General features: G+C 38.9%; 1 protein-coding gene across 1 annotated transcript in view; it reads right to left on the bottom strand.

Moving 5' to 3' along the window:
• MAPKAP1 (MAPK associated protein 1) overlaps positions 1-22711 on the bottom strand; it is a 229780-nt gene that overhangs the window by 175776 nt on the left and 31293 nt on the right. The window contains exons 3-4 of the mRNA XM_079705813.1: positions 21467-21556; positions 9746-9894 (exon numbers count right to left, since the gene is read on the bottom strand). Of these exons, the coding sequence (XP_079561939.1) occupies positions 9746-9894; positions 21467-21556 (239 nt within the window). The remainder of the gene's footprint in view (positions 1-9745; positions 9895-21466; positions 21557-22711) is intronic.

Raw genomic sequence — 22711 nt, 5'->3', positions numbered from 1 at the left:
TAATAAAACACTGCTCTTATGATACTGCCATGTAGCTGCAAGCCTCAGAGAGTAATGACATTTGAAATTTATCACTGCCATTTTTTAAAAAGTCCACATTTATGTGTGGAGAGTGCCAAGCTGGGCTTCATTAAAGAGTGACCAAAGTTGCCCTCTAGGAATTAATACAATCAAAATTTAGACAAACTCACCTAGGATAACAAACTGGGTGAACGTCACTGCTGCCTCCCAATTCCAGTCTTCCATATCGACCTATACTGCAGTACCTACCACATTTACTCTACAGTTAGTTGTTCATGGGTCTGTTCCTCTGCTCAATCAGATGTACCTGAAGTCATGGACCGCTGTCATAGTCTCCAGCACAGGGCACAACCCTGACTATGAAGGGTGGTTCCTCCACTTGTTGGCTATATGGCCACTCTTATCTTCAAATTCCTCTATGGTGATTAGCCCTGTCTGATTCATCAGTGCCTAGCACAGAGCCATTATGTCATAAACATTTAAAATGAAACAGTACAATGTGGGCACTTAGTAAATAATTTGTTGGATGGATGGATGGACGGATGAATGAATCCACTCTGCATACCAGGAAGATCAGTGGAAAGAAATAAGCATTTGTGGGACATACACTAGATTTGGTGTGTAAAGCATTTCCCTTCCCCAGCCCCGTATCTCATCATTTCTTTATTACATGTAAGAAAATTGAGGCTTACAAAATGCAGTAACTCACTCAACAGACACAATTGATAATAAGAGCTAAACCAGTCTGTCAGATTTCAAGTCCACTGGTAAAGGGAAAAGTATTTTGGTTTTAAATTTTGAAAAATTTCAATTCTTAATAATATTTTGTTTCCTGCATATCAATGACTGTAAAACAGTCTAAGAAAGAAAGCTGTCTTAATGGAATAGGACTTGAATACCAGCTCTGCCAAATACTAGTGGGATCTCCTTGAGCAAGTCACTTTCTCTTTCTGAGCCTCAGTTTCCTCATCTGTAAAATGGAGATAATGCTCCCTCCACCACAGTTCTGTTATGATCAATTAAAAGAGGAAAGTAGCAACATATATGTAGAAGATCAATTCTTCAAGAGTTCAAGTTTTCCCATCTATAACCTTCTACATGTCACTGATGTCAATTACCTCCCAATCACAAAACTATGGAATCTTAAAGCCAAAAGGAATCCAAGAGATCACCTAAGTCAAGTTCCTCATTCTAAACATGCAGAAACTGAGGCTCTGTCAGAGAGCTGGGAGGTGCCCTGTCCCAGACTCCACAGTATGGCCACGGCTAAAACATCTTTCATGTCTGTGTTCTTTCCACCACATGGTCTTCCAGTACCTGAACTCTGGTTTCCATTTTGTAAATACGAATGCCATTAAGAATGAAAATTAAAATCTCTAAGGATTAGAACACCTAGATTCTATGCCCATCTGGGTGACCCTAAGCTGTCATTTGATATTTCTGGATAGCTGTTTTCAAGATAATAAAATCAGGGCCTAGTACTTTAAGCAACTAGATAATCTCTTCATTGCAAATTATGCAGAGCGAGGTGCCCCAGATGAGAAAGCTCAGTATAAAATCCCACCATCCCCAGTCCCCACCACACCTATAAAACAGATTGTCTCCCATGCTTTCCCTGGGGACTCAGTGTTTGATATTCATTCCAACCAGATTTCACCGGCTAATCTTGTAATTAATTAGCCAGGAAGAGGGTAGTACCACAACAGTAATCTCGTTATAACAAAAATATGTCCACGTTTTACCTCTTATTCCCCTAACGTCCAAGCATTACAATCAGTATATTTTCTTAAATGACACCTGACATCTGCCTCATTTAAAATTACTCTCTCATTTTCTCCTCTTAATGGCCTGATGAGCTGGGTGAGGCATCTGAGAGTATAGCCCTGTCTCAGAGAAGAGGTGACCCACTTCTGAGGTGATCCCTTAGCCAAAGTTCCAAAGCTGGCTATGAAGCGGAAGCAAAACAGAGGCTCCTGCCTCCTAGCCCACTCTCATCTCAGAGACCACTGCCTCAGACGCCCCAAATACAAACCAAACAAACAGGGTGCACCCTATCCCCTCCAAAAAAGAATATGTGTAGTGTCTTCAAGGACATGGTAACAGGCTATGATCTGTGGTCAGTAGGCCCAAACCAGCTCACGATGGTAACTTCTGCCTCACCCTCGGCCCTCTTTCGGTGCTTCCTAATTCAGGGATGGTATCATCGTCTATTCAGTTCCTCAAGCCAGAATCTGATCTAGAAATCATCCTTGAACCTCCTTTCTCCCCCATTCCCTGCCATATAATCAATCCATCATCCAGTCCTATCACTGTTACCAACTACATATCTCTTGCATTCATCTACTCCTTCTCCATTTCCAATAAGTAAGCCCAAGGTATCATCTTTCTTACCTGGTCCACTGCAAAAAGTTTCTTGATGGGTCTCTCTAGCCTCACAAACCCTTCTCAAGTGTATTCCCTTCAGCAGAGCTTCAGGGATCTTTTCAAAATACAAACCTGCTTACCTTCCCTCCTCATTAAACGTGTTCCAGGCTCTCCCATATTCTTAGATTACAGAGGACACTTCTACCAGCCACCTGTGGTCTGCCCCTGCAGCTTCACCTGCACCACAATCTACCTCACCCTTGGGTCTCCAGCCACACAGCCTTTTCTTCCAGTTCCTCCAAATTTCCAAGCTCCCCCTTGCCTCAGATCCTCTGTATGTTCTTTCTCCTCACACTTCACCTAGCTAGTTCTTAGCCTTCAGCTCTCAGGTCAAGAGGCACCTTCACAAGGATAACCATTTCTGACCGCCCCCCCCCAGACTAGGTCAGATGCCCGTACAATAACTCTCTCAAAGCCCCAAGTATCTCTCCTGGAACTTGGTAATTAATTGGCTTTGATTATATATACTATGACTGCAATTTTACACTTTGTTTGGTGATTATTTATATAACATCTATCCTCCTGCCAAGAGAGGAAGCTTCATGAGGTCAGAAACCAGATCTGTTTTTGCTCACTACTGTATCCAGATTTTACTTAATCGTGCCTGGTACACAGTAGACCCTCACTAAATAGAAAGTAAATAAATGGCAATGTGGTAAAAGGAAACGAATACATCTCTCAGCACTGACCATATACCAGGCACTTTGCTATGTATGCATTTATAATTTTCATTAAATACTCACAACAACATTTTCTGATAAGTATCATTAACCTCATTTTATAGATATGAAAACAGGCTTAAAGAGGCAAAGTGATTTGCCCAGTATCACACAGCAAGTAAATAGCAAAGTTAGAATTCTAACCCAAGCCTGACAAACATGTTCTTCCCACTGCAAAATTCTGCCTTCCTTTGAAAAGCCTCTAAGTTGATGGTGAATTCTACCTCTGTTGGAAGTTTCTAGAATATGGCTCCACAATCAGAGGAAGCCTCCACAGACTGGCAGGGCTCAGAACAAACTGCAGAAATGAGGCCTGGACAGAAAGAGCTCAGAGTGGAATAACCTAGTTTTAAGAGCTAAGCCTTGAGAATTTAACTTCAGAATAGGATGCTGAAAATGCTTTTTTTTTTGAAAATGCTTTCTTTTTGTTGTAAGATTCCTATTTAGTTCATTTTGAATACCACCCAGGCAAAAATCCCAAAGTCGGCCCTCAGGATTTTCAGTATAATGTCAAGCAACAGGAAGAGCACTGCATTAGTATAATGGTAAGGGGGCAATATCTCAGTAAAATCCATTTTTAGGGCTTCCCTGGTGGTGCAGTGGTTAAGAATCCGCCTGCCAATGCAGGGGACACGGGTTCAAGCCCTGGTCCAGGAAAATCCCACATGCCGCAGAGCAACTAAGCCAGTGCGCCACAACTACTGAGCCTGCGCTCTAGAGCCCACGAGTCACAACTACGGAGCCCGCGTGCCACAACTACTGAGCCTGCGCTCTAAAGCCTGAGAGCCACAACTACTGAAGCCTGCACTCTAGAGCCCTTGCTCCGCAACAAGAGAAGCCACCGCAACGAGAAGCCCGCACACCGCAATGAAGAGTAGCCCCCACTAACCGCAACTAGAGAAAGCCCGTGCGCAGCAACGAAGACCCAACGCAGCCAAAAATAAATAAATAAATAAATTTATTTAAGAAAAAACTTTTTTTAAGACATTTTTAAATTAATGAATTTGGTCTTTTTATTGGTATACCATGGTGTGTAAAAAGGTAGCAAATATCTAATATCTTGCTTTAGAACTAGAACAGACTAATAAAAACTGGTCTATAAAAAGGAAGACTAACAAAATACAGTCACAGAGGTAAGTTGCCGAGAGAGTAACTGCTGAAATGATGTTGGGACTTTACTCTCCTTTACTGAAAAAGGTATGTAAAATAAAGCCAATGGAAAAGTGAGACAAACAGCTCCTAATTCAAAATACAGTTACCTTAGATATTCCCTCTCTCTCTCTCTCTCTCTCTCTCTCTCTCTCTCTGAGACCGATGCAGCCAACTGCATCGGGGTGGCGGGGGGGGGGTGGGGGGGAAGGAGGCAGAAATGTTGGTCAGAGGAAAGAAGCAAGGTCAAAGGCCAGAAGGTCCTTAGGCTCAAGGCCATGCCTCAGCTCAGGCAGCAATAAGCAAAAGCTGCTGTCTAGAAACATAACCAGCACTAAGAAGTCCAGGTTATAATTTTTCGGAAAGAGATCCTGAAAGTAAAGTAGCTTAACATATTAGAGGGGACCATTCCCACGATAATAGCAAATATTCCAAGTTCAGATGAGGAGCATTTTCCTCTAAAGGCAATTCGCTGACCTTTTCTGAGTTTGCAACATTTCTCAGTGGCTTCACACTTTCTGCAAAGTTTTAAGTGACTTCCTTTGAAGAGAGCTATTTAATGCCAGTGATTGTAGAAAACATTTGTTCATAATTATCCAGACATAGACTGGAACAATGCTGAAACAAGAGCAGCACGCAAAAATGTATTTAAGGACTATCATCCCAAAATGCTGCTAAAAGCTATTAACCAGTATGTGTTAATTGCCACAGCATTCATATTAATTTTCACTTCAGGCTCGACACTGTGGAATATTTCCCCTGATACATTTTAAACAAAGTTTAATTTAAGGAACTGCTTCTATCAACACTTATGAAAATTAACAGCCAAGCAATTAGCACTCATGAATTATCCCTTCCCCCATGCTCTCTGCAGCTTCCCTGTTAAAACAGTTTCTAACAGAGAAATGGTTACTTTCTAGCAAGTTAACACAATCAAAGTCACAGTTGTCTGTATGAACTAGCACTGGTTCTGCTTTTTAAAGCACTTGTCAAGGCAAACATGCTCCTTATATTTAGAGTATAATTTAGCTAAGTCAAATAAGTAAAATATTTAACATTTTAGTCAACTGCCAAGCAATTACTAGTATCAAACTACCCTCTCACCTGATGTTTAAAAAATATCCATTGCAACAAACAAACAAACAAACAAAGGAAGTAATTACTTGTCTTAATCTTCCTGTTTCAAGTTAAAGGTCAAAACCCCACTGGACTGACTCCCTGGACTTCTACAAGCAGACCATCTTCACCCAGTCTGCTGTACATCTTGTGTAACGATGCTAAACTCCTAGTTTTAAGAGCACATTTCCTCTCACTCGATCCTGTCAACAATCTAATGAAGTATAAAGGAGAGACAGCATCACTGGCCCGCACCCTTTACAGAGAGAGAAAGAGGCAGAAGTGGGGTATTTGCAACAACCTAATGAAGTATAAAGGAGAGACAGCATCACTGGCCTGCACCCTTTACAGAGAGAGAAAGAGGCAGAAGCGGGGTCTTTGCTGAGCACTTCCTATGTGCTATATCTCAATACTCACCAGGAAGACACACTACCACCATCTCATTCCACATACGAGGACTGCAGCTTCATGAGGTTAAGTAACTAGCCTGAAGTCATACCACTAAGTGGTGGAATTAGGACTTAAACTCAGACCTTACTACAAAATAGGTCTGCTTACAAACTAAATTATACTGCCTCTCCCCATGCTAGGTGCTTTATCCTATTTGATGATCTCATCAGCTTTGTTAGGAAGGAACTCTTCATTTCTTTGCATAGGTAAAGAAACTGAGGTTTAGTGAGGTGAAAAACCTGACTGAGGTGACACAACTGATAATCAGCACCATTTCTTTGTTAGTAACTGGATTGACAGGAGACGGGTATCTGAACTCCTAAGGGTGTACTGATGATGATAATATCTGTAAACGAAGTTTAACCAAAACAGTGATGACTATGTACTAGCTAAAGCTTCTCAAGTGATAAGGCATGGGAAAAGGGCTAGATACTTTCTAAAATAAGACCTCTTTTGAAAAAGGTGGAGAGACAGGGCAGAAATCCACATATTCAGGGGCACTTAAATCAGTGCTGAATGTTTACTGCCTGTCACTCCTTCATCGCTTCACAGCAACTCCCTGTCACATCCAACATTTCCCACTTTCAGTGAGATCAGAAGGACTGGCACAAGAATATTCTTATTGTCTCACCTCTAAAACAGAGGTTGGTTTTGTTAATGAAGCTATTCAGAAGTCCTGTTTTTAACAAGCCCAAAGAATTTTAGGCAGATGGCTGAGCCTGGTTTTGCCTTGTCCGGCTGAGCATTCCCTAAAACCACTTGCAATCTGTCCTGGTCTTTTTTCAAATGATCAGTAAACAGAGTTATTAATAACCTATGAATCTAAAACAGTCACGGATAGCATTGCCAATCTGCCAAAAAGATAATATAAACACAGTAATAAACCTGATAAAAAAACTGTAAAAATTACAATAAAGCATATACCTAAGTACGACCTTTCTCTCTCGACTACATGCCTTCAAGAAATTATTAACCAACCACAGTTTAAAAATAAAATCAAATTATTAACCAGCTACAGGAACCAAAAACTATTTGAAAGTATTCGCTTTAATTTAGTACAATACCTAAGAGATGCTTACCCTTAGAATCACTAAAACCAACAATTCAGTTTGCACAAATCCTTAAAGAAGCCTGCTTACTTACAACGTAACTGTAAAGCCACACCAAAAACAAAATCCTTTTTTCAAAACCAATGCTAGTTTAATCATAAGGAGGATTTCACAGCAGTTAGTCTCTTGAGGAAATAGATAATTAAGTAGTTTTTTAGCATATTTAATTAGACCCCAAACTCTTCCCTGTCCCCTTCTCTCCCCAATTATGTACCATTTGCCCAAGAGACCTAAGCAACTCAGTTAATTATGTAAATAAGGCAAGCGTTATTCCCAAGAAAAGCATTGTGAATATTTGTAGTGGAAAGAACCACATATTTTAGTGGCTTTAACAAACCTTTGCAAAAAAAAAGGGGGGGAGGGGAACTATCAAAACACATGAGAAACTCTTATATTTGAGGCAAGAAACAGGGAGTTCAATGACAAGATGGTGAATCATTAAAACAGGACACTCATTTCACTTCTTAAATATGAGCTGAATAAAAATAAAATAATTCTAAGTTACAACAGTAACAAAAATTTAGTGCTGAACGTCAAATGATTTATGGGAAGAATCAATCTGGAAATTATTAAAGTCGACTCTCACAGAAAAGGCTTTATTATCAAGGGGTTGACATGATCTTAACTCTCGAGGCAGCCATGGTGCTGTTATAACTACTACAATCCCATTATTATGCAATCACAAAATGCTAATTTCATCATTTTGAGGTGTTATTTGAATAGTCATTTTAATTTCTAGGTTACGAAAAGGCTTGACTCAAGTATAATTCTCTATTAATCATTGAGATGTCATTGAATATCATATTGATGCATTTCACAAAGATAGACTAATTTAATATGTACAATACAATATCCTTCAAATATTAGCCACTTTCATTACACATCTGCCAAATGCATCAATATTAAATAATAGATGAGAACAAGGGTTTAATTGTGTTTTAGCAATTGTAATATGTAGGATAATAAAAAAAATAGCACTGCGTCACAAGATAGACTTATCGATATATAAATCTTTCTTAATCAATTGTGCAATGGTGACTGGGCCATGCTCACATCCTTTGCTGATTACAAATAGACTTGATATGAGAAAAACATCGAGAGTCATAAGTGTAAACACATATCTAGCAAAAATAATTCCTTTGTGACTGAGGAAATGGCTTCTTTATTTTATTTTTTAATTTCAAGTTAGGTATATATAACAAGCAGGGTTCTAACAAATCCAAATTCTAAGTAATTTATAATAAAATCTAATAGTATAATGAAAATTCTAGATATAGTATTTTAAAAGATCTGTGCTACTTTGCTGGCATCACAGCATTATCAAATACTAATTACTCCAGCAATTAACTGCATCCTCAAACAATGAGATGATAGGCAATGGAAGCAAATAAATTCTAGCCATGTAACCTAATCCCAATAATAACATCTCACATATCTAAACGAATCGATTGTAGTAGTTAAGAAAAAAATCCCCTACAGTCCAACTCACTAGTTTCCAGAGGCTGACATTCCTGTCCCCTAGGGGGACCCTTCCTTCTCTTTGCTGCATTCCACAAGAAGAAACAGGAAAAGGTGGCAGGGGCAGGCTGAAGAGCAGCTCTTCACAGGATACAATCTCTAATTTACTGGAAGTACTTTCTTATGTTTTTTGGAGAAAACTCCTGAGCATATTAGGATTTTATGCTATTTATGCATTTTGTTTCTAGTTTTTGTTCTCCTTCCCCGCCAACATCAATAACCTCACGTGCCAATGTCCATATATGCTTACTTAAACCAATGGAAACATGCTGAATTGTGTGAGGTGAAAGTGTTTCAAAGAAAAAACATCTCCTTGCTCAAAGAAGACAACTGACAGAACCAGCATATAACCAGGACTTGATTATAAAAAGTGCAAACATAAGCAAAGAGCTGTATGTTTATTAATTGCAATGGTGTTGAAATAAGACAAATTGTACACAATCCCTCCAGGCAACAAGCTATCACTCAGCACGCCCACGCCACTGCCAGACAGCAAACATAATGGCAATAAATATAAAAATCAACTGCTACTGTCCTGAAAGAAACCCAGCTCAGCTCAGCACAGAGACAAAGAATGGCAGGGAATGGGGAAGAGAAGGTGCTGCATGTATTGATAGAACTATATTCCACCTAAAATAGTGGCCATTTTTCTAAAAGGAAAACAAACACACTTTAATTTAGCAACTGCAAATTGTCAGAACAAACAGGAAAAAATTAAGTCATCCTGCATAGCAAGTGTCAAACAAGATTCAATAAAACACTGACATACAAAGCAATGTCTTAGAATTCTGAAATGAAGCTCTCACCTCTACAATTTCTGGAGTTATAATCAAGAATCAGACAAGACAACCCAAACTGTCTCCCAGAACCACTTTCATGGCTTTCCAAACAGTCAGACCTTGATTAATCACAGCCCAACTAACCCAAACCTTAGGAGAGAAACACTTAGGAGATAAAACAGGAACACACACACACACACACATACACACACACGCACACACACGTATCTCCAGACTGTTTTTGTTTTCATCCTCCCAAACATATTACTGTGGAAACCACATTAAGCCCAAATCCAGACCTTTTTACACCCTCAGTCTTCGGAAATGTGAGTGACATTCTATATTTACTGAGTCCCTTTTGAAACCCTAAATCTAAATCTAATAAGAATAAGAATAATAACCAACAATAATTCCATCCAACTGAGGTTCTACCTAAAGGGATAGTTTCACGTTTACTTACCTTGCCATCAAATTTGGAATACTCATTAAAGGGGTTATTCAGCTGCAGAGGACACTGCTCCAGGCGTACAGATAATATTGACTGCTTTCCAGAATGTGGAGGTTTCTCTTTGAGCGACTTTTTTTCAAATAGTGACTTTAACTCCTGGGCTGTGATACAAGAGGAAGATAAAAACATCTTTGTGATTACAACACAGAGAGATAGCCTGTCCACCTTCCCTAAAAACTCTTCCTTGGAATCTTGAGGAGGGAGTGTCCAAGACATGTTTAGGTCAGATATGTGCAAAAAGTCTCACATATATGTCTGTGCACTGAAAGAGCGGAGCACTGAAAAACACACAGGTCAGGTTTGTCAACTTAGAAAGACTAGGGTTTAAGGAAGGGGGCAGAGGTCAGACAAGCCAACAGAACAGCCATTTTGTAAGAGCACTCACAGCTGTGAGACCTGAGATTCAGCCTGGCTTTGCCACTAACAGACAGATATGTGATACTGGACCATTCACTAAACCTCTCTGGACTTGTCAAACCAGATTATCTTGAAGATCTCTCCTGGCTCTAATATGTGATTTTGAAGTTCTAGTTCTTCAAGGTCAAGGTCCACCTCTTAATCCTCTCACACTTTCCAATGACACCTAGCACACAATCTGGATGACAAAGATGAGGAGGAGGAAAAGGAGAAAGTATTTTTAATAATAATAGCTAACACTTACTGAGCAAACCAATGTATCTCATCTAATCCTCATAACAAGCTTAGGAGGTAGATATTTGCATCATCTCAATTCTGTCAACTGGAGACTGAAGCGTAGAATATTTTGATTAGCCCTAGGCCACATAGCCAGTAAGTAGCAGGGCTCAGATTTGCACCCAGCCATGGCTCTTAGCCATTAGGCACTAATGAACAAAGTAGACCTTCAGTAAATTTTGTTGCATGAATCAATGAATAAAATAATGATTGAAGGAATTCAGATTAAGTTATTAAATCAAAACCTTCAGCACTTATTCATTAGTGAACCAAGACAAGTTAGTTCCATATCTTCTCAAAGATCATTTCATTCTCTATATTAATCTGAATGTCATTTAAGGTGATAGCTGGATGATAAGTACATGGGGGTTCATTATACTTTTTATTTTGTGATGTTAGAAAATTTCCATACTTTATAACACTTTAAATGAATCAATCGTAGATCTTAAAATGTGCAATAAATAAGTTCAACCCATTCCATTCTTGAGCATAGCCAACTTGAACTGAGATCAAACATAATTGTGAAATAGTCACTTAGAACTTTTTAAAAAGGTAACAAAATTATTTTCAACAAACCAGTGGGGGAACTTTATCAAACGAGTCCTTATAGATTTAAGTGGCAAACCAGGAGAAAAGGATCTAATTCTTTTTTTAAATGTGGCACTTGACTAACCAATCCAGATTCTGAATATATAAGTACATGTAATCAACAGATTAATATGTTAATACCAACAGATTAATGCACATTTGAGAAAGTTTTAGATTACTATTGAAGTGGTATTTTAAATATTGGAAGTACTATTCTACCTGTACTCTATCAATAATTTTATTGCTACACTTTGGAAAAGAATAATCCTTTATTAAATACCTACGAGGAAAAAGCAAAAACAAAAAACCTACTAGGGGCCAGGAACCATGCCAGGTGTCTTCTCACCCTGTCCTCACAATGATCCTGAAAGACAGGTTACCAATAGCTCCATGAAGAAACTGAGGTGTAGCAAACATAAGTCACTTATCCAAGTCACTCTACTGTTATCAGTAGGGTTAAGTGTGAAGTGATGATATATTAACTCTTCCATTCTCAGACTAATTCACACTTAGACCTCTCTCCTCAACCTGTGACATTTTCCCACTTCCTCTTTTGCTTCCTACATCACAGAGAAACAGAAACAACCAAAAGAGAACTTTTGCACGCTCTCACCTGCACTTCCTCCTGCCTTCCCTCCCATCACAACATGGATGAACTGCCTATGCCCCTATCAGATCAGCCCCTCCTTTGTGCACTAGATTCCATCCACTTTTGCCGAAGCAAGGGCATCAATCAAGCAATTCTCTTCCATCTCGCTTCCATTTTCAATTTTTCCCTCTTATTGGGTTAGTCTCATCAGCGTATAGATACTGAAATACTACTCATTAAAAAAAAAAAAAATTCTCCTGTACTTCCATACTCCCACCCAGTTACTACCCTATTTTTCTGCTCCTCAAAATGGTTGTCTATATTCTTGCTGTCTAATTTTTCTCCTCCCATTCACACAAACCCACTCCAATCAGGCATTCAGGCTCCACCACTTCATCAAAGCAGCTTTCAATGAAGTCACCAATGGTTCCCCTGTTGCTAAATCTACTGGTCAATTTTTAATCCTCATCTTACAAGACCTCTTGGTAGCAGTTGACATTTCACTCCTTCCTTTTTGGAATCCTTTTCTTCACTTGCTGTCCAGGCTACTCCTTCTCAGTCTCCTTGCTGATTCTTCCTCCTTTTTCCCTCAAATCTTTGGCATTCCCCAAGGCATAGTGTTTGGGCCTTTTCTTTATCTACATTCACTCCCTCAGTGATCTCATCCAGCCTTATGACTTTATATACCACTTTAGGGAATTCCCTGGTGGTCCAGTGGTTAGGAATCCGGGCTTTCACTGCCGGGGGCCAGGGTTCAGTCCCTGGTTGAGGAACTAAGATCCTGCAAGCTGCATGGCAGGGCCAATAAAATAAAATAAATAGGTAAATACCATTTTACAAGAGGCAAAACTAAATTGCAGTGATACAAATCAGAACAATGATTGCCTTTGGGGAGGAGACTAACTAGAAAGAGGCACAAGGGAACTTTTCTGAGGTATAGAAATGCTGTATACTTGACTGGAATGCTAGTTACACAGGTGTGTGTTTGGCAAAAGTCATCAAACTGTACATTTAATACCTATACATTTCAATATATGTACAGCATACCTCAATAAAAAAATAAATAAGGGAAAACCTAAATAAATATCTTCTGTATGCTGATAACTTCTAAATGATTATTCCTAAAGACTCCCTAAAATTATAGATTCAACTTCATATTTCGCACCTCCACTTGGATGTCCAATAGGTATCTCAAACTTTACATGTCCGTAACCAAACTCTTGATCTTCCCCACAAACCCGCCCCTCCCACAATTTTCTTCTCAGTTAATGGCAACTCAATTTGGCTAGGCAAAAAACTTGGGTGTCATTCTACTTTTCTCTTTCTCGCACATCCTATTCATCAACAGAAACTTAAGAAGATATCCAGAACCACCTATAGCTACCAAAGCTGGATTATTACCACCACCTTCAAACTGGTCTTCTTTCCACCCTTGCCTCCCCCACCCCAACCAGACCACTGTCTCTTCCCAACACAGCAGCCAATGAGTCTTTTAAAATACAAGTTATAGGGACTTCCCTGGTGATACAGTGGTTAAGACTCCACGCTTTCACTGCAGGGGGCACGGGTTCGACCCCTGGTCAGGAAACTAAGCTCCTGCATGCTGCCTGGTGCAGCCAAAAAATTTTTTAAATTTTTAAAAAGAAAAAAAAAAGTTATAAACTTCAGAATAAGAAGAAAATTGATAAATCTGATGACATAAAAATAAAAACTTCCTGGGCTTCCCTGGTGGCGCAGTGGTTGAGAGTCCGCCTACCGATGCAGGGGACACGGGTTCGTGCCCCGGTTCGGGAAGATCCCACATGCCACGGAGCGGCTGGGCCCGTGAGCCATGGCCGCTGAGCCTGCGCGTCCGGAGCCTGTGCTCCGCAACGGGAGAGGCCGCAGCAGTGAGAGGCCCGAGTAGTGAGAGGCCCGAGTACCGCAGAAAATAATAATAATAAATAAAAATAAAAACTTCCTAATATATAAAGATTCTCAAAGTAGAGAAGACACTGACCAACAACCCAATAGAAAAATGGACAAGAAATATATAATATCCACAGAAAAAGAAATTCAAATCGCTTTTTTTTTTTTTTTTTGGCGGTATGCGGGTCTCTCACTGTTGTGGCCTCTCCGCTGCGGAACACAGGATCCGGACACGCAGGCTCAGTGGCCATGGCTCACGGGCCCAGCCGCTCCGCGGCATGTGGGATCTTCCCGGACTGGGGCACAAACTCACGTCCCCTGCATCGGCAGGCGGACTCTCAACCACTGCGCCACCAGAGAAGCCCCTCAAATAGCTCTTAAACAAATGGAAAGATGTTCAACCACATTTCATAATAAGAAATATGCAATTTAAAACTATACTACGAGGGACTTCCCTGGTGGCACAGTGGTTAAGAATCTGCCTGGCGGGCTTCCCTTCCGGGAGGATCCCACATGCCGCGGAGCGGTTGGGTCCATGTGCCATGGCCGCTGAGCCTGCGCATCCGGAGCCTGTGCTCCGCAGCGGGAGGGGCCGCAGCAGTGAAAGGCCCGAGTACCGCAAAAAAAAAAAAAAAAAAGAATCTGCCTGCCAATGCAGGGGACACAGGTTCAAGCCCTGGTCCGGGAAGATCCCACATGCCACGGAGCAAATAAGCCTGTGCGCCACAACTACTGAGCCTGCACTCTAGAGCCCATGAGCCACAACTATTGAGCCTGTGTGCCACAACTACTGAAGCCCGCACACCTAGAGCCCGGGCTCCGCAACAAGAGAAGCCACCACAATGAGAAGCCCGCACACCGCAACGAAGAGTAGCCCCGGCTCACCGCAACTAGAGAAAGCCCACGCACAGCAACGAAGACCCAACACAGCCATAAATAAATAAATACATATATTAAAAAAAAAAACTATACTATGATACCACTCCACTTCTATCAGGAAATAGACACTCGACACATTACTAGAGGGAATGCAAAACAGCAAAATCTCAATAAAGGGGAATGTAACAATGTCAAAGAAAACCATATATTTACCCCTTGGCCCAACAATACCACTTTCAGGATTCTGATCCTAGAGACACTGGCAAAAAAAACCAAAACAAAACAAAACTAATATGCATGACACTTTCCACTGCAGTCCCATTTGCAACAGCAAAATCCTGAAAACTCTCAAATATCCCTCAACAAGGGACTGGTTGGCTAAACTATGGTACAACCACATCATGAAACCTATCTCTATGTATTGCTCCAGAGTAATTCTCAGGATATGTTGCTAAATGAAAAATGGGTTGCATAAAATAGTGTGTATTATGCTATCTTTAATTTAAAAAGAGGGGGATATGAATGTAAATATGCTTATATATATTTGTAAGTGGACAGAAAAGCCAAAACCTTTTTTAAAATGACTATCTAAAAGAGTAGAAGACAAGGAATGAGGCTAGATTTCTCTGGTTTACCTTGTTTTATGTATTTAACTTTACAACCATGTAAATGTTTTGTGTAATTAATAAAGAAAAAGTGCAACCTCTAAAAATAAAAGCAAAATGAAAAATGAACTTAAGTGTAATATTTAGTTGGCAGTTTAACTACAAAAGGAATTATTTTAAGTAACTTTATCATATAGCAATTTGACTGTACATTCCCTAATAGAACATATCAAAAAGACAAAAAAAAATCTTAAACTGTTTTCACTAATCATAATGTTAATAATAATATTGGTATTTCTATTCTGGAACCAAGATTTTGAGCATGAGAAAGGATACATAAACATAAAATCAAAAGTAAAAATTCCTAAGTCTGAATTGGAATTATCAGCATTAACTCACAATGTATTCTCTCTTTAAAAATTTATTTTTTTCTGAGCTCTACTCCCTGAAAAGGCCTACAAGGAAAACAAAAATCAATCCAGTGAGCACCCCTAGAGCTCAGTTGTGGTCTCTTAATGCCATCTACCACTAAAAAGAATCAAGACTCCCTGGAAAAACAGCTGATTCCAGATTTGGGGAAGAAAATGTGCAAGATGAACTTGCAACATCTTGTTACACAAGAAAGCAAGGAAACTATGAAAGATTACTGGAATTGTGTCAAAAGAACTTAGCAGCAAATGTGAAGGGACTCACTATACAAAGGGACAATTTCAGCATAAAAAAGAATAACTGCAGTGAATTGAAAAATATAAATTATGCTTAAAAACCCATGGGTGCATAATGATACAAAGGGAAAAAAACCCTCATTGGTCATCTACATGGGATGCTAGGGAACAAACTCTTCATTCTGAAAACAACTGACAAAGGTAAAGAAGCAAGCATTTATCCTGCTGTTCTTGTAGGGACTATACCTGAGGATAGCCAAATAATAGATTAGGGAAAGTTCTTTATATAAAACAAGTTGATAACATTAGAAATCACTATTTCACACCTCTTAATGAAATAATGAATCTAGGTGATACTCATTAATGGCCACTGAAACTATCAGATGAAAAGCTGATGGGAGTAATTTAATAATGGATGGATAACGCCTGATTCCACCATCAATCTTGTCACAAAAAACACAGTAAGACATTCCATGCTTCCTAAAATGATGCAATAGGAAATACAGATCAGCATGTACACAGTGTTCTTACCAAAAATCAAACTTCAATCTGAGCAATTTTGTAGATCTAACCACCAGTTTATAGGAAATAAAGAGGACAGAGGAACATAGTAACCATGAGGATGATTAGCAAAAGCCAGAATGTAGGAAATACTACGGGACAAATGACCCAGTTTCTTCAACTAATAAATTACAAGAATAAAAAGTGAAAGAGAATCTATAGATTAAAAAGGAAATGACACATATTGCCCAAAAGTAAGGTGTGGACCTTAGATCTAGACCTGAACAAACAAAGTGTGGGGGGGGGGGGCGGAGAAAGAAAAAAAAATTGAGACAATCAGGAAAATATTTGATAATAGTAAAGAATTCCTGTTAATTTTTGGAGGATAGTGGTAGTGCAGTCTTATTACATGTTAAAAAACACATAGGGCTTCCCTGGTGGCGCAGTGGTTAAGAATCCGCCTGCCAATGCAAGGGACACAGGTTTGAGCCCTAGTCCGGGAAGATCCCACATGCCGCGGAGCAACTAAGCCCGTGCGCTGCAACTAAGCCCATGCACCACAACTACTGAGCCTGCGCTCTAGAGTCCGTGAACCACAACTACTGAGCCCGCGTGCCACAGCTACTGAAGTCCCCATGCCTAGAGCCCATGCTCCGCAACAAGAGAAGCCACCGCAATGGGAAGCCCACGCACCACAACGAAGAGTAGCCCCCACTCACCGCAACTAGAGAAAGCCTGCACACAGCAACGAAGACCCAATGCAGCCAAAAATAAAATAAAAAATAAATAAACAAACACATGAGTATTTAGGTATGCAATTATATGATAGCTAGGATTTGCTTAAAAATAATCTGGGAGGGGAGGGGAGGTGAATGTCTAAATGACGCAAAACGAAACATATATTGCTAACTGCTGAAGCTGGGTGATGGGCACGTGGGGTTCATGACACCATTCTCTCTACTTTTGTATATGTTTGAAATTTTTTTTTCTTTGTTTTTGTGTTTGAAAATTTTTTATAATAAATAGTTGTTTTAAAGAAAATTCAAGCTAGGAAAAAAAAAAGTAAGTCACACATCATATTAGTACTCTGATCAAATCACCTCACCCAGGGTCCTTATAGGACTGTGCATGATCAGGTCTCCCACTACTTACTTCTCTGACCCCACTCCTTCCCTTGCTTACTCTACTCTAACCAATAAGCATCCCTCCTTGCTATTCCTTGAGTACATCAGTCACACTTCTGCCACAGAACCTTTGCACTTGCTGTTCCCTCATCTTAGAACACTCATCTCCCAGTATCTGCCTGGCTCACTCCTTCAGTTCCTTCAGACCTCTGCTCATCCACCACCTTCCTAATGAGACCTTCCCTGATCACCCTATATAAAACAGCAAGATCCCATGCCTAGCATTTCTTACCCACCTTAGTTGGGGGATATTGTTTTCTATGCCACTTCTCCCATTCTGACACCTGACCTCCTATGTTCGTTTAACTGCCTTTCTCCCCAACAACCTCCACGAGGGGAGGGACTTTGTCTTGTTCACTGCTCTACCTTCTAGGCCCGTAATAGTGCATAACTGCCTTTGCATACTGTGGGAATTAAATAAATACTTGTTGAATGAATAACTCTGGATCAGAAGAGCAGAGAAAGTAGTTGTGGGGATAGGGAGCAGAATGGGAGGAGGAAGGAGAGAGCAGATTGTCACAAAAAAGCAGAGATACGATTGGAAAAGGTCACAGAGCCCTTCCTCCTGGTTCTAAGCCATTCGTAAGGCACAGCTATACTTCTTGAGTTGCTCAACTTCAAGCTGCTCTTCAACTTTGACTTCACTTGCTTTTCATTATTTTCAACAGAAAGTTTTTAATATAGAAGCTTTGGTGCCTTTCCCGAACACTGGCTGTAGCTGACACACAGAGAAAGAAAGGTACAAGGGAACCCCAAAGACTCCTCAATATTCAAAGCTCCAGGAGCAGCTCCTTTCTGCCTATGGTATGGGAGAGGATGGAGCACAGTGGAGAGGCTACACTGTTTGGGATCAGATTGGCCAGGAGAATAATTCTGACTTTGTCACTACTTGTAAGTAAGTAACTTGGGAAAGTTGGTTAGCACCTCTGTCCTCCAGTTTTCTCACCAATAATAATGAAATATTAACAGCTAATTTGCTCTACTTGCATGAAGATGAAGTAAAGCTAGTGACTGGCATATCATAATCCAGTGGTGCTCAGAGCTGGTTACCCATCAGAATCACCCAGTGAGCTTCTGAAAAATATAGATTTGTAGACCCCAACCTCTACCTACTGAATCAGGAATTACACAGACAGGGCCTAGAAATGTATACAGAATGTCATTATAACATGCACTTTTGGATGCATTTCTGACTTTTATACAGCCATTGTATCTGGGAACTGTTGTCTTAAGAAACCAATAATAGAAGTTATATTAAGAAAACTTCGGGAATATTCACAAGTAACTGATAAAAACTACATTATTGTTTTAAGTTATTATTTAACTTCACATGTAAATAGCCTTGAATTCCAATTAGACTTCAAACTTCTTAAGGACAGGAATCATGTATTCCCCAAAGCACCTAGCACAGAATTACTATGCACACAGAAGTTGTAGAAGAAATACTTGTTAAATGACTCAATAAATAAGAATAATAACCAATTTTGTAAATAATATACCAACACCATTTTAAAACAATAAAATTAAAAATACTAGTCTTTGATTTGAGATTATTCCTGAAAAAGCTGTCTCCCAATGACATCGTCTTCACATTTATCCATGCAGTAGTTACAGAAATACTAAAAGAATCTTACTATAAGGTATTACATTTACCATGTGGTCTCGTGGCATATGGGTCAGTAGGTTCATAAAGAACTTCGAGGTATGGACCAGATGGTTCCTAAGATCCCTTCTAACTCCTCTATGAAAAGGAAGCATTTAGGCAGTGTCTTAAAGAATAAACTGGATGTAGTAGATAGAATAAGTGTGGAAAAAAGAACATTCCATGGGAGGTCATCATATTCATAATGATGATTCTTCTAGCGGGGAATGAAATAAAACAAAGATAAAAAACAGATGAAAGGATTTTTAACAAAACGTAATTAGCAGAAAAAGAATGAGGAAATGAATGAATGATTACCTAGCCAAAATTCCCAATTAATATCAAAACGATTCGGTGGTGGCATTTCTTGCCAAAAGAGAGTATGTATTTGAGAGATGTGTGAAAATAGAATGGCTGATCCATTTGCCAGGGAGATGTTTAGTGGACTGCGGACTCCACTTTTCTAACACATTTCAGGATAACCAGAGTGCCAGTCTGTGGTAATGACAGAACCCAGCTTAACAGAAAATTCAAAGGCATTCTTCTGTGCATTGACGAGGTTCCCTCTAACCATCAAGAGTAACCACCAGGCAGGCTACTGGTCTGGCCAGAATCAAGGTCAACATCTCAAAGCATGGGCAGGCACATTGAGGAGCTCTTCCAGAAATAAGATCACAGTGTCAATTACTGAAATCTCTGAGACAGAAATAAAGGGAAGGAAACTGAGGGAGAGAGAAGCAGATATACATAATGGACAGTGTGGTTAAAATGAAAGCCAACAGGGGACTATCTGTTTCTCCAGCACATTCTGTGAAACACTGAACAAAAGTTAAAGTGGATTAGACTTTAAGGAGTGGGGGGGAGTACCAAAACTTATTAGATGCATCAAAATTTAGGTTGAAGAAATTACTTCTCACCTTGTGAAAGGGGTTAATGAAGATACATGGGAGATGCTCTACTCTTATTTATTACTTTATTTATTTATGATCATTTGAAGATATGGAAGTGAAGAAGGCAAAACAAAGGGTAGCTGGAGAGATGGGCTTCTTAAACTGGCTCTGAATTCATTAAGGAGAGATAAATAGGAAAAACATTAAGACATACAAAAATATTGAAGAAAGTAGACAAAATAAATGATATAAGGGTTTTCCAGTTTAGGCTGAATATAACGGAGAGAAGTATTAACTAGATCAACAGAAAAGGCCAGCCTGGAGAGGTTTTTAAAGTACCAAGAGCAAAACTAAAAAGACATTCAAGAAGAACTATAGGAAGTCACGGAAGTGAGATATGAAAAAGAGAAAGAAGTGGATTTCTCGTTCTAAACAGTCGTTATTTAGAAGCAATCATTAAGAAAATCATACCCACTGAACACTCCTGGGTTTACAATTATAGTAGGAGAAAGCAATAACCACTTTATATGACACGGTTTAGCAGAAAGAGATTAGCCTTTAGGTGCAGACAGTGCTAGATACAAAACATGGCTCTACTGCGCCACCACTTCCTAGCCTCGTAACTTAAGCAAGTTAAGTCTCTGTGACCCTCTGTTTCGTCTGTTAACGACAGCAATGATACCTACACCTTATAAGACCATTGCATTGGAGGTAATGCACATAAGGTACTTACCACAGCACTAGGTAGGTGCTGCTGTTAATGTGATAATCATTAATATTATTGGTTTCATAAATATTATGTAGCAAAGGAGTCAGTCAACGAAAATGGATTGGACATGTATTATATGCCAGGGTGGTAGTGGGAGGTGCTAAGAAGATACAAAAGACAACTGCAGACATTTATTTCAAAGGAGAAAAAAAAAAAGTCTAGGAAACATGATAAAACATTAGAAAATATTTTAATAGCATTCTATTTTGTACTTTTTAAAAAAGTCTTCTCTTCTTGCTGAGATTGAAGCTTTGAAAATATATAAGACAGCCAGCTTTTTAATGTATCAATATATACCATATGAACACATACTGCAAATGCTAATACCAGCAACATAATGGTCTGTATGCTAAAGGAAAAGAATTAGCATATATGCAAAAAAGATTGTTATTGGGGCTAATGAGGCAAGGGAAAGTCTAGGTTAGAACTGCCAGGAGGGATCTACAATCCAGAGGCCCATCCAAATCATAGGTACACCCTGGCTCTAAGAACAAGGTACTGGCACAACAGTTTCTACAAAATATGCCCTGCACTCATCAATTCTTGTGACCCAGGAGGAGGAGTGGCCAAAAAGACAAGACCTAAAGAACACACAGCTTCAGCAGGCCAAGGCACCCAAGTGAAAGAGTTCAAAGCTTAAAACACAAGAGGTATCTGCCTAGAGGATTTAAAAGGATGAATTAAAATTAAAAGCTCTTATATAATAATATAAACTAAATATATAAATCTCAAATTAACAATTAAAATTATTTCGATTTACCTGATTGCTTAGAATTTCTTTCTTTCCACTGAATATTTTTGCATTTGATCTGGTTTTGTCTCTCTTTTCGGAGTCGTTCTAATCTTTGAGCTTGAAAAGAAATATTATAACTATAAGTTTGTCAATGAAAGTTTACTATAAACAAAGACATAATTAACTACCTTTATATGAATAAAGATGTTTTATATTGCATATGTAGGGAAAAAGTCATAAAATTTTAAAGGTGGCACCCCTGAAAAGCAAATACCAACAAAAACATGAAAATATTCTTGATTTATAATTGAAATTAGAGGATATAAAACATTAATAGAGATCATAAAGATAGTATTAACATGGAAGAGAATAATAAAATGTGAAAACTTCTGTGATTAATATGACATTTCATTATATAAATCATTAATAACGGTCTTAAAGGAATTTTAATGCACAAATGAACTGAAGTGAATATTACATTACAGGAATAAAATTACTGTTATGAATTACTCTACCCGTTTCAAAAATTAAAGATAAATGAACTCAGACTAGACTATTAAAGTTTTAAATATAAAATCCTTTATCTAAAAATCATGAAAATTATAAAATGTCAAAGCTATATAAATTAGCATAGCTTTTCTTCAGTGGGCTGAAACAGTTTATAGGTAGTAAAATAAATGATTTGTATCTTTGTAACATTAGTCAAATCTTAAAAAGAACAATTTTTCTTATACAAAATTTTAAGATATGCTGAAAGGATTAAAAAGAAAATTCCCTGGTCACTAGGATACCTCACAATCCTAATTAATTATTAGCATCCAAGTACTAGCTTAAGAAATTCCAACAACAATAACAAAAGCATCATCTAAAATTGTGCATTTGTGATTATATTACCACTGGCTGATTGACCTTCCAAAGTCAGTGAACTGATCTTTTAAAGAAATACTGTCCAGCATACATTAACAACTGCTGCACACGGAGACTACAATGGAAAAGAAAGTCACAACTGATGTCACCTCTTCAAATTAGTTTCCTCTTGCTAATCTTCAACTTCCTATCCTGGCACAATGCTAATAAAATAAATAAATAAAATAAAGTTTTCTTTCAACCACTTCCAAGATAGGAAATCTTACATTCCTGCCTTAGCCTTGTGGTAGGGAAACACTGAAACTAATCTTGCCAGAAAATTAAACTATGCTGGCAAAAGCATTCTGACAATGTCACTATATCTAACCAAATTCCACGGAAGAAAAATACATTCAATTGCAATTA

Source organism: Hyperoodon ampullatus, assembly GCF_949752795.1.
Source record: "Hyperoodon ampullatus genome assembly, chromosome: 6".
Taxonomy (NCBI): domain Eukaryota; kingdom Metazoa; phylum Chordata; class Mammalia; order Artiodactyla; family Ziphiidae; genus Hyperoodon; species Hyperoodon ampullatus.
This window is presented reverse-complemented; position numbering and strand designations above follow the sequence as displayed.